Source organism: Erinaceus europaeus, chromosome 9, assembly GCF_950295315.1.
Source record: "Erinaceus europaeus chromosome 9, mEriEur2.1, whole genome shotgun sequence".
NCBI lineage: Eukaryota > Metazoa > Chordata > Mammalia > Eulipotyphla > Erinaceidae > Erinaceus > Erinaceus europaeus.
In genome coordinates this window covers 81140672-81157585 of record NC_080170.1, presented here as the reverse complement: position 1 = coordinate 81157585, position 16914 = coordinate 81140672, and the positions used below count along the sequence as shown (strand labels likewise).

General features: G+C 35.6%; 1 protein-coding gene across 2 annotated transcripts in view; it reads left to right on the top strand.

The window, feature by feature from the left end:
- STXBP5L (syntaxin binding protein 5L) overlaps positions 1-16914 on the top strand; it is a 151250-nt gene that overhangs the window by 11360 nt on the left and 122976 nt on the right. For both annotated transcript variants that reach the window (XM_060198282.1, XM_060198281.1), the window contains exons 4-7: positions 3766-3920; positions 10306-10378; positions 13458-13605; positions 15944-16011. In XM_060198282.1, coding sequence (XP_060054265.1) covers positions 3766-3920; positions 10306-10378; positions 13458-13605; positions 15944-16011 — 444 coding nt within the window. The remainder of the gene's footprint in view (positions 1-3765; positions 3921-10305; positions 10379-13457; positions 13606-15943; positions 16012-16914) is intronic.

Below are 16914 nucleotides of genomic sequence, written 5' to 3'. Positions count from 1 at the left end.
GATAAACATCTAGGTTGCTTTCTCTCCTTGGCTATTGTGAATAATTTAGTTACGAGCATATGTTCCTTTGAATTGGTGTTTTCATGTCCTTTGCATATATGCCTAAGAGGGGGTATTGCTAGATCATTAAAAGTGAACAAAATATCTGAATAGACAGTTTTATAAAGAAGATATGCTTATGTCCCACAGACATAAAAAAAATAATGTTCCACTTATGATTATATTACTATAAGTTAAGACCACATTGAATCACCACTATTCATCCCTGTCTATTTTTGTTTTTTAATTTTTTTCTGTCTTTTTCAGTGTTGGGTTTGGTTACTAGTATTTCTTGATAACTTTTAACTGTTATCCAACCTATTACCTATACACTAAGACATTTGAAAGCCACTTTAAAAAATGTTTATCTCAGGAGTCGGGTGGGAGTGCAGCGGGTTAAGCGCATGTTGCACAAAGAGCAAGGACCAGAGTAAGGATCCCGGTTCAAGCCCCCGGCTCCCCACCTGCAGGGGAGTGGCTTCACAGGTGGTAAAACAGGTCTGCAGGTGTCTATCTTTCTCTGCCCCTCTCTGTCTTCCCCTCCTCTCTCCATTTCTCTCTGTCCTGTCTAACAACGACGACATCAATAACAACAACAACAATAACTACAACAACAATAAAAAGAAAGACAACAAGGGCAACAAAAGGGAAAGTAAATAAATTTTTTTTTAAATTATCTCTACTTGATTGGATATAGATAGAGAGAAATTAAGAAGGAATGGGGTGATAGAAAGAGAAATATCTACAGCATTACCTTAACACTTGTGAAGCTTTCCCCTGTACATGGGGACCAGGGGCTTAAGCCCAGGTCCTTTTACATGGTAATATGTGCACTCAATATTGTTCACAACCACCTAGCTCCTGAAAGCCACTTTTGCAGAAATGAAAGTAAGTATGTTTATATAAAATTTTGAGTGGGTTTCGCTTAACTAAGCATATAATCTAAGTTTTTAAAAAAATTTTAAAATATTTTTTAATTTTCCCTCTTGTTGCCCTTGTTTTTTTATTGTTGTTGTAGTTATTATTGTTGTTGTTATTGATGCCATTGTTGTTAGATAGGACAGAGAGAAATAGAGAGAGAAGGGGAAGACAGAGAGGGGGAGAGAAAGATAGACACCTGCAGACCTGCTTCACCACCTGTGAAGCAACCTCCCTGCAGGTGGGGAGCCAGAGGATTGAACCGGGATCATTAAGCCTGTCCTTAGCTTTGTGCCACAGCACTTAACCTGCTGCACTACCACCCAACTCCCTATAATCTAAGTATTTTATGACATCCTCTTTGTCTCAGATTGTTTTAAAAGATATATACTTTTTAATGGTTCTCAACAATATTCAATTTTATTCATTAAAACAGTATTGAGTTATTACTGCATACTGTGCACTTTACAATTTGTGGTATAACTGAAGTAAATGAAGACAATGCCTAGTTATAAATCTGTCTGATCTAGTAGCAGAAGTTATGTCATGCTGCATTCACATAGACATATTTTCCTTTCAAATAGAAACTTACTTCTTTCGAAATATTCTTAAATATAGCAGAATTTTTTCTCTCTCCATCTGAATATGGTAATTTCATTCTAGTAAAGTGGTTTATTGGCACTGTGTAGTAATGAATTAGAATTAGCATGTTGCTCATAATACAAAATTTTACAGTTTAAAAAAGTATATTATGTTTAATTTCAAACTTTCACAGAATGTATAAGTAATTTCATGAATCTGTTTACAGTAAGCTTTTCTCCTTTTTTGCTATGGTATATCATTAAAGAAACATTTATTTCATTTATCTATTTATTTATTTATTTATTTTAATGGAAAGAAAAACCAGAGCACAGCTCAGTTGTGTCTTATGGTCATACTGGGGATTGAACCTGGGACCTTAGGATCTCAGTCATAAAAAGTCTTTTTGCATAACTATTATGCTGTCTCCTCAGCCAAAGCAGCATTTACTCTTTTAAAAAAATTATTACCTTTATTTATTGGATAGAGATAGCCAGAAATCAAGAGGAGTGGGGAAGATACAGTGGAAGAGAGACATCGATACACCTGCAGATTTGCTTTACCGCTGGTGAAGCTCTCCTCCTGCTGGGGCTCGAGCCTGGGTCCTTGAGCACTGTAGTATGTGAGCTCAACCAGGTGTGCCACCACCTGGCCCCCAAGTAGCATTTACTCTTACTACTGAAAAAACTATTATTTTCTGTTTAGTTTTGTTTTTACATTCTTGGGGGGGATAATAGATTATAGAGCAAATGTTGACACATGGGTACAATTTTTCATCCTCCTGTGATTGGTGTTTGCAAAATACTCTGACACCCAACTTAGATCCCAAATGAGTGATTTGAGGTGCTTTTATAGAAATTTGCTATGTGAGCACCAAACCCAGCTTGGTAGAGGAAAGGTGAGGGAGGTAGGAAAAAATAGATGGAAATTCACCTTAGGGACTTACAGATTCCTTATAGGACCATAGTACTAGGTAAAAATGTGACCGACTGGTTTATTTTTGGTTTTGTTTTCCTTGCTGTTGAATTGGAGTCTTCAAAGACATTTCTGAAGCAAAGATTACGATGTGTTCTGCCTATGTTTTTTTTTTTTCCATGAATTTGGTGGTTTCTGGTCTAATGCCATTTTCACTGATCCACTTGGAGTTGACTTTTATGCATGGTGATAATGTAGTGACCCTGTTTCACTCATCTGCATGTTGCAACCCAATTTTCCCAGCACCATTTGTTGAAGAGACTTTTTCTCCATTTAATGTTTTGGGTCTCCTTGTCAAAAATTAGTTGACTATATATGTGGAGGCGTATTTCTGGTTCTCTATTCCATTCTGTTGGTCTCTGTGTCTATTTGTGTCTAATAGATAGCTAAAATATTTTATGATCATTTCACCGGTGCTCTGTTATCTTTCATCTAAAAATGCTATAAAATTTATAAAAGTTTACTTGAATTTGGTGGCCCTAGATGAAATTGAGTCAACTACATTACTTTTTGGAGAATTGTTTTTCCCTTACATATTATTTTTCTCCATATTTTTAATTTATTATTATAACTCTTCTTCAAGAAAAACTCCTTTACATGGATCTTTAAAATGCAGTCTTCTATCATTTGGACTAGCTAATGTCACATTGCATGTCATATTGAAATCTGTACTTTTAAAAAACCTTAGCAGCTTTGTGAGAACTATGGTGGTTATCTTCAGGACAGTAGGGACACAGAATTTTGGTTGTGGGTATGGTGTGGAACCATACCCCTAAATCTTAACAATCTTATAACCTACTATTGTATGCAAATGAAAAACGACTTGGAAAAAAACTTTCAGCATATTGGGCACCTACATGCCAATTAGATAGTCTGATAGCCAAATGGTGAGAGAGAGACACCAGAACACTGCTCTGCCATTTATGATACTCTGTGACTTCACTTTATTTTGCTATGTTGACATTGTACCCAGAATCTCACATATGTAGTTATAAGCTCTACCTCTGACCTTGCTCTCACGCCAGCATAATATTGTTAGTAATGATTTAATGTGTATAACCTCCACCTCCCTCCAGTCGACCCTTCACCCAATAGTAAATTGTTGGGCTAGGTATTTTGGGCTAAGAAAACATGTTCTCTGTCAACTTATATTGTAGACAGTCCCCACCAAGCCTTATTTATTGGCTCAGTTCTGTGACATTGTGTCATCTTAAAGGACTTCTCAGTCTCATTAACTTTCTTTTTCCTATTCAGTGAGCCATTCATAATATTTTCCGGTGGACTATCCTATGACAAAGCTTGCCGAAGACCAAGTTTAACTATCATGCATGGAAAAGCAATTACAGTACTTGAAATGGATCATCCTATTGTTGAATTTCTCACTTTATGTGAAACACCCTATCCAAATGGTAAGGAACTAGAATGAAAATATGAATATTGAAAAATCATTTGTAAAATGTTAAGTTCTCAACAAAATTAAGCTTAAATATTTTCAGTTTTGGCAGTTGACATCCACTGTGTTACCACACTGGGTGCTACAAGTTCTGTGAGAAGCAAGTTCTGCAACTGTACCTACTTGACAAATTGGAAATAAGACAGATAAGTGCAGCAGTGCTGGAGTTTCAGGTTCTAATGTCAGGTAAGTGCTTTAAACTTTGATAAGGATGGTGGAAGCTGAGCTGGGAGGGCCCAATAGGGTTCAGGGTGAAATCACTTGAGGAAACCAAGGTCTCTTAATAGCCTATCCTAGACCAGCTCCACCCATCCCTTTTCAAAGCCAATCAAAGTTAAAGCACTTACTGATATCAATGATCTGCAACTCTAGTGCTGCTACATTTGTCTTTGCTTCAAATGCAACCGTGGCACCTCTGATTAGTCTAGATTTGCTTCTATGTGCTTCTATGTGCTTAGTGATTTATTTTCAGTACTCTGGAATAATTAGCCAGAAGGGTATTTCTCCTTTTGAGAGGTGAGGTGTATATATAAATATCCTCAACTTACATGCAGATTATATAACAGATTTCAGTGGCAGTGGAACATCTTAGTTATGAAATGTTAAAATAGAGGATAAAATATAAAAATAGGAGTTTAAGATTTAAAAAAAAACAGTATGGATATATATACAGTACTACTTTTTTTGGGGGGGTGCTGGGGGTAGTGGTTCTCGCAGGGCCTTTTGCCCTGAGCTGACATTTTCAGATAGGAAGGGAGGGAGACACCATAGCACCGAAAAATTCTCCAGTGCAGTGGGGACCAGGCTTAAACATAGCTTGTGCTTATGGCAAAGCTGACTATCCTAGTGAGCTACTTTTTCTAGCTACTATTTTAAAAAAGAAATACATATAGAAAATACACTGAACTTAGACACAAAACATTTGGGTTTGAAATTTATTTACTAGCTATGTGACCTTAGGGATGGCATATAGTTTGTAAATAAGTTGTGGTGTTTCATATAATAAATTTATATGAAATAATTTTCAGATTTTCTAGGGTCAAATTGTGTTAATTACTCAATAAATATTTATTGAATACTCAGTATAAAAAGGATGATGTATGAAACTGATCACTGGTATCAAATAATATAAAATGTGGTCAGAGAAGAGATAATTTTGATTTATGCTTAAATATTGCAGGGCTTTAAGTACTGAGTTATATGAGTCAGGGTTTAAATAATGTACTATTTATAAGCTAGTTGGATAATCAGTGAGTGAAATACTAATAGAAAGCTTCACAGCACAAGTATTTAGAGAGATCTTGAAGTATTTAGGGACAGAGGAGATAGCATAATAGTTATGCAAAGAGAAATAGTTTGACTTTACTCAGTAAAATACAAATATTTTAACTCTTTCTAGTGAAACAGTAATACATATAAGTGCCATAAAAGAACCCTAAACTTCACATCAGTATATAGCAAAAACATTCTTAGTGGCTTTCCAGAGGTAACCACTGTTACTAGATCTTTATGGATTCTCCCACAAATAATTTACATCTAGGTGTAGTTATTTATGTATGGATGCCTTATCTGTTTCTTATACAAATGACTGCTGATCTGTATCATGTAGTCTACCCATTTAATGGCATATTTTGATTGTGATTCCATATCAGCAAATATAGAACTTCAATTTTCTTTACAACAGTACAGCAATAGATCTTTTGCATCTGCTAATGAAAACATTTTTAATTCATTGCTCCCAGCAGCCATTTTCCCCTTTATTTATTTTCTACATATCTGATCTCTATGAAAGGTTAAAATAATAATTACTTTTCCATTTCAACTCTAATTTCTCAAGATCAAACCATTAAAAAATAATAGACATAGAGTTGAACCTAATACTAACAACTAAGAAAAAAATTCTGTAGGTACTATTATGTACTAAACCAATACCTTACTGTACATCTTTGATGTAGCAAAGCATTTTATTCATGGTTAGCACAGTGCACAAAAATGCCTTTTATAGCCAGATTCCAAGCTTCAAGGATTTGATTCCAGGTTGCAGCTGTGTTCAGAGTGGAGCTCAATTTACTGTTTAACTGCCAGCTTCTACAAATTACCTTTAAGTATGTCTGCCTTAGTCTGATGGAATAGCAGACAGTCTGCTTTCTGTCAGAAATATTCCCTGCCTATTGTGTTATGTCCTTGCTAGTAGTTCAGTAGGCTAACACCCCCAAAGTCATGGATTAAAAACTAAAATGTTCCCCTCTCTCATCATCAGCATAGTGTGTTGCTTTGACTGCTGATTTTTAGGGGGGAAATGGCACCGTCCTCTGCTGGAGCTCTTAACTTCTGTTTGTTTGGGTTCAGTCCTTCAGCCTTCTCTCCCCACCCGTGTACCAGAGCACCCACCTGAGGCTGCAGTGCTTCTGTGGATGTCTCAGTTATAGTTTGATGAGGTTGGTTAAGTTCAATTTTTAAAGTTGTTGTTATTTGTTGTTTGGGGAGAGACTGTTCTGTTTGCTGTTAACTTCCTAACTCCCAGAAGTTCAAAATGCCCTTCTCAAAAAGTTGAAACTTCTTCTGCCAATGTTTATTATCTGAAAAGAAACCAGAATAATCTAAAACAAATGTAACTTCTTTAGCTTTCAAGATAAGATCAGAGTATATTTAGGGCGATATGGCTGTAGACAATGTAACTTACTTTAAATGATAACACTTTACTAGCTCATTTATGCCAAGTTTCTCAGTTATTTCTGTAGCCATTGGGTCACAGCCAGTGATGGAGAGAGAGCACAGACAAGGAGAACTAATAATGTAAACCCTTTATTTGTTTATTTATTTATTTTTACAATATTTTGTTTATTTGTTGGATAGAGACAGAAATCAAGAGGCAAGAGGGTGATGGGGAGAGAGAGAGAGAGGGAGACCTGTAGCACTACTTCACCACTCCTGAACCTTCCCCCCTGCAGGTGGGATCTGGTACAACAATTAGCCCCCCCACCACCCCCACCCCCACCCCGCACGCCTTGCTCTTTAAATTGATGACCAAAACAAACTAAACTAGGGAAGGTATATTCAAGCAATGTAGGAAAATATAAAGCAGCTTTACCTCTTAAATCTATGAGATACTGACAAAAGGTGGAAAACTAAGTTTGAGAATAATTTTAGTATCAAATCTTATGAAGGTTGAATAATTTCACAGATATGCCTCCAAAGAAGGGCATACTTTTCCAGTCTTGCTTGTTTTGTGTGTGTGTGTGTGTGTGTGTGTGTGTGTGTGTGTGTGTGTGTGTGTGTGTGTGTTGGAGACCTGATTTCTTGATCATTCTAAGACCCCTCAATTGTAATGCTGATTGATACTTGGTGATTTCTCTGCTGCACTATTTTTCTAATTACTGAGAAGCTATGTATGAAGGAAAATGAATGCTGCATCAACTGCTATCTCTAATGTTCTTCATTGTGGCTGCTAAACTCCTATTCTCTTATGGGCATCTGGTAGATGTCTTAAACTAACAAGCTTTTTGATCAACAAGACGCTGAGGCCAAAGGCGTAAAGCTGCATGCTGTGACAAACACCACTGCCCTTCAGACCATGGGAATTATGATGTGGACATAATGAATAATGAATATTTACTGCATAGCTAGAAGATGACATGACAGCACCGTAGTGGTCTTGCATTAACTGTCATAATTTGTATACCCCAGCAAAGATGCTTTTAATGTTTCTTGTTCCAAGCTCTTCTGGCTAGACACACTTAACGAGTCCACTGTGGGAAAAAATATGTGTATCTATCTCCAGGCTCCTTGATTCAACAAGCAGGAGTCTCTGAAACTTTATCTCTCAACCCTGAGAGGTGAATGGGTCTCAGGGTCCTAATACTGATATGGTCTCCCCTATATCCAGCATAAATTTCCAGTAATTTGTATTTTTTTTCACTACACTTGATTTATAGACCAGAATATGAATAGATTGGGGAGCACTTTAGAACTGAAAGGACTATGAATACTCTCTACCCCACTTCCTATATAGTACTTGAATTGTTTGAACAAAATTTCTGTCAAATGACTGTTGGGTTTAGGGTAAAATATCTCTTCTTGATTTATTTTCTTTTTACGATAGAATATGAGGTAGACAAAACACTACTTCAATCTGGCAATGACTATGATAGAAATTTAACCTGGAGCCTTTGCTAGGATTTTAAATACCTTTAGAATTTATAAAAGAAACTGCTGGTATGACTCAGATAATGTACCCAGTAGAGTGTACACTTTACCATAAATAAGGACAGTGAAACTCAAGTGTCATATGGGAGCAGAGCATAATAAACAGAACCAGAGGGAACTTCATGAATGGCAAAGTGTGCTGTATTCTTCTCTCCTTCTCTATCCCATTTATATAAACATGAAATTAAAAAGGACTTTCTACCAGGAGAGCTGGAATCCTGCAGGCCCAAACCCCTGCACAAAAATAATAAAAAAATAAAGAAACTGGTGATATAATGAAAGCAAAACATAATTTAGAGACAGGTCTGGGTTAAATATTCAGCTCTAATTTACTCATTTGTGAACATTATATCAATCTCAAGTTCCTGTATAAGATGGAAAAATAGTATGACTACTGAGAGAAAACAATACTAGATAAACATGAACGAGTATCATGTATATAAAAATGTTTTTGTAATGTTTTTCTCTAAATGGAGGCTGGCATTCTCAGCATGGTTTTTCCCTTATCGGTACTTACAGGCTGATGGTAAACAATGCCATCACTGACTGTTAACACTTAGTTTGAATCCCTCTCATCCGTGACTCATCATTATTTCTTTTAATTGAGGATGTGTACAAAGCTATTGTTGTCTTGGGCCTACCTAAAAGTATCAGCACTGCCACTAAAGTGCCACCTCCCTCCATGGACTCCTTTATTCCCCTTAACCCATCCCCCTTTTTAGTAAACTCAAATTTGCAGCTATAGCCCTAGGCTTTATTTATGTTTCACCCTGTCTTTTCTCTTACTTTGTTTCTTAAATCTGATATATGATTCATTTATTACACAGCATTTTCCCTGTTTTTTTTTTTCCATAGTTAACATTGCTTTCTGAATTTATTATTCTTGTTTATGATATGTATAAATCCCTGGAATGTAAACTCCTTGAGAAGAAGGACCATGTTAGCCTTAATAGCCATACATGCTTTTTTCTTACCAGGGTTTTTGGAAGATTGAAGAACGGAGGGAGGGGGAAAGGAAGGAAAGTAGGGCTGAATTTTTTAAAAAGTTAAAATTCTTAAGTTCTCTTTAGACTTACTGCTTCTTTGGAAGTATGCATTCTTGGACTTAAAATTGAGTCTTTTAAAAAAATTTTATTTAATTAATTAATTTTTTAAAATTTATTTATTCCCTTTTGTTGCCCTTGTTGTTTTATTGTTGTAGTTATTATTGTTGTTGTCATCGTTGTTGGATAGGACAGAGAGAAATGGAGAGAGGAAGGGAAGACAGAGAGGAGGAGAGAAAGATAGACACCTGCAGACCTGCTTCACCACCTGTGAAGCGACTCCCCTGCAGGTGGGGAGCCGGGGTTCGAACCGGGATCCTTATGCCGGTCCTTGTGCTTTGAGCCACCTGCGCTTAACCCGCTGCGCTACAGCCCGACTCCCTAAAATTGAGTCTTTAAGGAGATATTGTATCACACTGAACTGAAGGTAAAGTTGATATTAGGCACTGAGTGGTGGCACACCTGGTCAGACACACATTTACTGTGCACAAGGACCCAGGTTCTACCCCCTATTCCCCACCTTCATAGGGAAACTTTGCAAGTGGTAAACCAGTGCTGCAGGTGTCTCTCTGTCTCTCTTCCTCTCTATCTTCCCCTCTCAATTTCTGACTGTCTATCTAATAAATACATAACGATAAAAAATTTAATTAAAAAACTTTTTAATTGATAGTTTTAGGAGTGGCTTTTCATAGGGAGGTGAGAATTTGTCATAGCTCAAGAAGCTTCTGTTTCCTTGGTATATTTCATTATAGGCATGGAATCAGCTCTAAAATGTAAGCTTTTGGATAAATGTTTGTGAGGTGATGGTGACACTTACTTTTTTCATGTTGTCTACTACCTCAGTTATTACTGGGACACATTTTACTTTTTGTTTTTATGTTCCTTATAATGGTCTTAAACAATAAGTATAAAAAAGACAAACACACATCCACATTAAATTTCATTTGTTACTTCTTACTTTGGCTCATTTTTTTGGTCTTTGCAAATAATTTAAGTAGCTTTGTACAGAGGATAAGGGAACTGTAAATTTAATGATTTCACAAAATGTACATTATGAAAATTTGTCTTTTTTTCTTCTTTGTTTACTTGTAGAATTTCAAGAACCCTATGCTGTTGTTGTTCTTATGGAGAAAGATCTTATAGTAGTTGATTTAACACAAAGCAAGTAAGTTATCCTTGTACCAGTTTACACTACTTTTATACTTTGTTCACTACAGTTAATATACAGGAGGACATTATAGGCAATTATCATTAGTATTTTTAATGGCAACTATTCTTTGTGTAAAATATTATTCTGCTAAATTAAGTAAATGTGAGTTGGCTCAATAATGAAAACTAAACTGGAGGAAATTAGAGAACACAGAAATTTTAAAGGCAATTTTGAGAGAATCATTTGGAACCTCAGAATATATTTCTAGTATTTCCATAAGCAAAAGTGATTGTTATAATATCTTATACATTGTACTGTTTGGCCATCTGTGAATCTATTTACTAAAGGAAATTAGAATGGTAAAAGTATTATCAAACTACTGTAGCAAATAATAAAAAACAGAACATGATTTTAGGTTTAAAAAAGATGAAGGCCTTTTACCTTTTATTGTGTCGTGGGTAACAAAAACAAAAATAAAATATTGCTTTAGAGTGTTTTCCATTCCCTATATATACATAGTGAAAAGTAGACTTGAAATTGATTCATACTAGCTCCTAGATATTTTTGCTTCCAATGATGATAGTCATAAAACTGATTTTCCCCCATTTTATGATCTACACCTACTGGTTGGTTTACTTAAAGCCCCTTGTATTTGCTTCAAGACTTTTATACGTTTTTCTTTTTTTTTAATTTCTTTATTGGGGAATTAATGTTTTACATTCAACAGTAAATACAATAGTTATCACATGCATAATATTCCCCAGTTTCCCATATAACAATACAACCCCCACTAGGTCCTCTATCATCCTTCATTGATCTGTATTTTCCCCACCCACCCACCCCAGAGTCTACTTTGGTGTGATATGTCAAATCCATTTCAGGTTCTACTTGTGTTTTCTTTTCTTTTCTTTTTTTTTAAAATTTATTTCTTTATTGGGGAACTAATGTTTTACATTCAACAGTAAATACAATAGTTTGTACATGCATAACATTCCCCAGTTTCCCATTTAACAATACAACCCCCACTATGTCATTTATCATCCTTCATGAACCTGTATTCTCCCTACCCACCCACCCCAGAGTCTTTTACTTGGGTGCAATATGCCAATTCCATTTCAGGTTCTACTTGTGTTTTCTTTTCTGATCTTGTTTTTCAACTTCTGCCTGAGAGTGAGATCATCCCATATTCATCCTTCTGTTTCTGACTTATTTCACTCAACATGATTTTTTCAAGGTCCATCCAAGATCGGCTGAACATGGTGAAGTCACCATTTTTTACAGCTGAGTAGTATTCCATTGTGTATATACCACAACTTGCTCAGCCACTCATCTGTTGTTGGACACCTGGGTTGCTTCCAGGTTTTGGCTATTACAAATTGTGCTGCCAAGAACATATGTCTACACAGATCTTTTTGGATGGATGTGTTGGGTTCCTTAGGATATATCCCCAGGAGAGGAATTGCAGGGTCATAGGGTAGGTCCATTTCTAGCCTTCTGAGAGTTCTCCAGACTATTCTCCACAGAGGTTGGACCAATTGACATTCCCACTAGCAGTGTAGGAGGGTTCCTTTGACCCCACACCCTCTCCAGCATTTGCTGCTGTTACCTTTTCTGATTTATATGTTCTTCTTAACATGGAATAATCTTCATTTCCTTTTCATCCTATTACCTCTTTTAGATATCACTTATCAATCTTTTAATATCAATGTGATATGATTGAGTAGTCTGTTGTTCTCTCATAGCTCCCAAATTATTCATTAATAGTATTTGACATAGATACAAATTTTCATTTGTTATTGTTTAAAGATTGTCCCCTGAGACTGAAGAAGTGGTGCAAAAGTAGAGTGCATGGTTTGCAAACACAAGGTTCTAAGTTCAGTTCCTGCTATGCATATTACAGAGTGATGTTCTGGGGTGTATTTCTCTTTCTCTCTCCCTCTCTCACTCTCCCTCTCTCCTGTTAATAAATAAGCCAGTCTTTAAAAAGTAATGATAGCCTTACAACCATATTTTTATTCTATATATACTCTAATCATTTAACATCCTCCAAAGCCTGCTATACTTTATCTCTAATACTTTCTTTAATATGCACATTATTATTTTCTAACATTTAAAAATATTCTATTTATTTATTGGAGAGATACAGAGAGAAATCCAGAGGGAAGGAATAGATAGAAAGGGGAGAGACACTTGCAGCAGCACTGTTTCACCCCTCATAAAGCCTTTCCCCTGCAAGTGAGGACTGGGGCCTTGAACCCGGTCCTTGTGCACTATAACATGTGCATTCCAACAGGTGAACCAATGTCTGTCCCCTATTTTATTTTTAAATTTTTATCAGAGATTTATCACTGATTTGCAAAATCATAAGGTAACAGGGGTATAATTCCACATCTTTTCCACCACCAGAGTTCTATGTCCCCATTCCCTCCATTGGAAACCGCTTTCGTTCTCCCAAGATCATAGATATGGGTTGACTACTATTTCTATAACTATCTATATATTTGCCCTTTTTTTTCCCTCTGGTATTTCCTTCTCTTCCTTTCTAAATCTCACATACTACTTCTAGGTCCCCCTGTGCCCCTCCCCCCCCCACACACATACCTCTTTTTTCCTCTTCTCTCTCCGGGTCCTGATGGAGTTGGAGTTCAGAGCTCTCTGGTTATCTTCCCCTAACATCTACCCCTCTGGGAATATGAACCAGAACTCAAAATTACTTTTGGGGTGCAGAAGGTGGAAGGTCTAGCTTCTGTAATTGCTTCTCTGCTGGATGTGGATGCTGGCAGGATGATCCATACTCTCACCAGCCCCTATTTTCTAACATTTTATTGTATAATACATATGACTTAAGTTACCATTTTATACATTTATCTTAATTTTTTACTCTATATTAGCAAATGAAGTCACTAGAAATTGTGAATTACAATAAAGAAAATGATTACATGTATGTTATATTTTATAATTATTTTAAGAGATATTCTTATTCATATGAACTTTATTTTAAAAATTAGACATAATACTTAAGTATGATTAACATTTAGAGATTTTACATATTTTTATTGCAAGTTGACACTAACATATTGTCTTTATCTATTAGTTTTCCAATCTTTGAAAATCCATATCCCATGGACATTCATGAATCACCAGTTACATGTACTGCATATTTTGCTGATTGCCCACCAGATCTCATTCTAGTCCTCTACTCTATAGGAGTCAAGCATAAAAAACAAGGATACAGTAACAAGGTAAAGTAGAAATTCAAAATAAGATTTTTTTAAATTCTAATTCATATCATATGTTCATACTTTTCTCTGTTAAAGTTCCACAAGAATCTTGAACTAGATTCTCTTGAAATTATAACAAATATATTTATAAAAATATATAATCTAAAATTCAAATTTCCTAAGCACAGTAGAACTTTAAGCCTTTGGACTTTAAATTTCTTTTTAATAGTTATTTTATTTTATTTTGATAGGGGGGAGGTTGAGAAGGAATGGGGAGATAGAGAGGCAGAGAGAAAGCACCTGCAGACCTGTTTCACCACTTGTGAAGCTTCCCCTCTGCAGGTGGAGAGCGGGGACTTATACCTGGGATTTTGTACATGATGATATATGCTTAACCAGCTGAGCCACTGCCCAGATCCCTGGAATATAAATTTAATATATCCTAAATTATATATTATATACTAAAATGTACCTACATATATATTATTAAGTATATATTTAAACTTACATGCAGTTGAATTATACAATATCACCATAAACTACTTTAGATGAAGACTATTTAAATTTTATAAGAAACAGGTGAGCTTGAAAAAGAATTATGATTATAACAAAACACATATAAGTTCTGTGAAAACCATGGTGGTTACTGGAGGAAGTGGGGTAGTCAGGCAGGGTTAGGTGAAGGGGTTCTATTTGATGCAGATGTTACAGGAACTTTGGTTGTAAGTGTGGTGAGTTGTACATACATACACACACACACACACACACACACATACACACACACACACACACACACACACACACACACACACACACACATATATATATATATATATATATATATATATATATATATTTAAGTCTGGCACTATCCTCCTAAAATCTTATTTTAACCAGTGTTAAATTGTTGGGATAGTGTGGGGGTGCCTCTTCCCCATGCATGTGCTCTCTGGGTTGGAGAGAATTCGACTGGAGTCAGCCTGAGCTGCTACTCACTCAGCAACATGGGAAATAGATGACTCAGGAACTTGTGGCAGCGTGGTAATGCAAAAAGGATCTATTGATCAGAGAGCCAATGCTTTTGTAGGATAAAACCAGAAGTGTCAAGTCAGAAACGGAAATGGCTAGGAAAGGGGGTGGAGAAAGGCAAGAGCACGCTGGGAAGGTAGAAGCTTCCTTAACAAATGTTGTGAGGGTTTTAACCAGTGGGATTAATGTTACCCTACAGGCAGGGTGGGTCTGGAGGTAGAAAAAAGATAGATAATGGGATGAGTGGAGATCTTTCAAGCAAAACAATGATTATGTAAATAGGCCATAGTATCAGCAATGCAGGATGGAGGGGGGGCTGGCTTAATGCACAACATAAAATCAATAAAAAATAAATACCTTTTCTAAATTTATTTTATTTTAATGAAATAATCACAAAGAAAGACCAGAGTACTATTAAGCTCTGGCTTATGGTGGTGCTAGGGATTGAATTTGGGACCAGGAACCTCAGACATCAGAGTCCTTTTCATAACCAATATGCTGTCTCCCCAGCCCAAAATGAATGTCTTCAGAAGACAAAAGTCAGGGCAACAAAAGGGAATAAATAAATAAATAATAAAAAATATTTAAAAAAAAAAAGAAGACAAAAGTCAACTCTTTATAATCATTTATCAATGGTCAATAAGACATAACTATCAAGTTTATTAAGGTATAAGTATTTCTTTAGATAGCTTTCCAAAATTCCATCTTGTTATATTTAGCTATATGATTAAAAACATGTAATTGTACCTAATGAGTCTATTATGATTCCTGTTATTTGTACAGTACTGCTAGGATGACCAACACCAGGCAGACATAGTTTATGTAGCATTCTGTGTTAAATGGCACCACAATAGTTTGGCAGTACACAGACTGTGTGGAAAATATAGTAACACTATATTTGTATGGTTGAAAATACTTTGTTTTTTATTTGAAAAGTAATAATGGGTAAATTGTGTATTATTAAAGGAGATGGAATCATGCATTTGGGATTTTTGTTAATTGAAAGATAGCTACACACTTCATCCTTAACTATTTTATAGGTATTTGGTTTTTCATTTATATTTTTTATTATTGGATAGAAACAGAGAGAAACTGAGAGGAAGAGAGATACCTGCAGTACTGCTTCACCACTCATGAAGCTTTTCCCCTGCAGGTGGGGTCATTGTGCACGCCAATGTTATAATTTGCACTTAACTAGGTGTGCCACCACTTGGCCTTTGGTATTTGTTTTTAAGGGAAACATTGACTATTATTTTAAAATATTTTCATTAATAATTTCTAATTCTTTAGTATAAAAAAGACTTAAAATTTTCTTTGATACTCTATGTAGGAGTGGCCAATCAGTGGAGGCGCTTGGAACTTGGGAGCACAAACATATCCAGAAATTATTATTACTGGGTAAGTGGAACTTGATTTGTTAATTTATTATTTCTTTTAAAAGTATTTTATTGATGTTTACTTTCACATTATGTTCTAGGCATATTGACTACAAAGTAAATGTAGTAAATTTCTCTACAAACAGTATACTAGTTGGTTACATCTAAAAGTCACAAATTGGCAGCTAAGTGGTTTAGCACTCATACTCAGAATTCCAAAAAGTCTTTGATAATCTCTTTTATTTGATTGAATCATAATAAGTGATTCAAGATAAATGAAGTTATAAAAAGCAGTAGTGGATAAATTATATTTAATCAAAGAGAAGAAATCTAGTTTCCACAGGGAGTCCTCAAAAAAACTATTGCAGAGTAATCAGAACTCATTAACAACATTTATAGTAATTTAAATAGTTACATTTGTTCCTAAAAATAAGAACTTGGGATTATAATATTGTTCCCAATTCCCTTTAACATTTTCGCAAATTTGTTCTTTATCTTCATATGCTAAATATTACCTTGGATACCAAATATGCTTGCATTTCTGACAAGAACAGCTCTGGAGCTTAGAAGGACACTTACAACTTAAAGGGGAAATAAATAAAAATTGTTAAAAGTGTCAGTTTTAAAGTAAGATATGGATTTGCACTCATTGGAGTTCCTAGCTATCTGATTTTTATAAATTCTTAATCTCACCTATGAGAAGTGTTGTGTGATCTGGCAGTTCTGTCTGGCTTTTTGAAGAAACATCAAACCATTTTCCACATCAGCTAGACCATTTTACATTTTCATTAACAATGTATTGGCTTTCAAACTTCTCTACAACCTCCTCAAAACTTGATCCAGCTTTCTGGTCCTTCTGCCAGTCGTGACATCATCTCCCCAGACAATAATTAGGATCTACCTGCATATCAGATTTCAGGCTCAG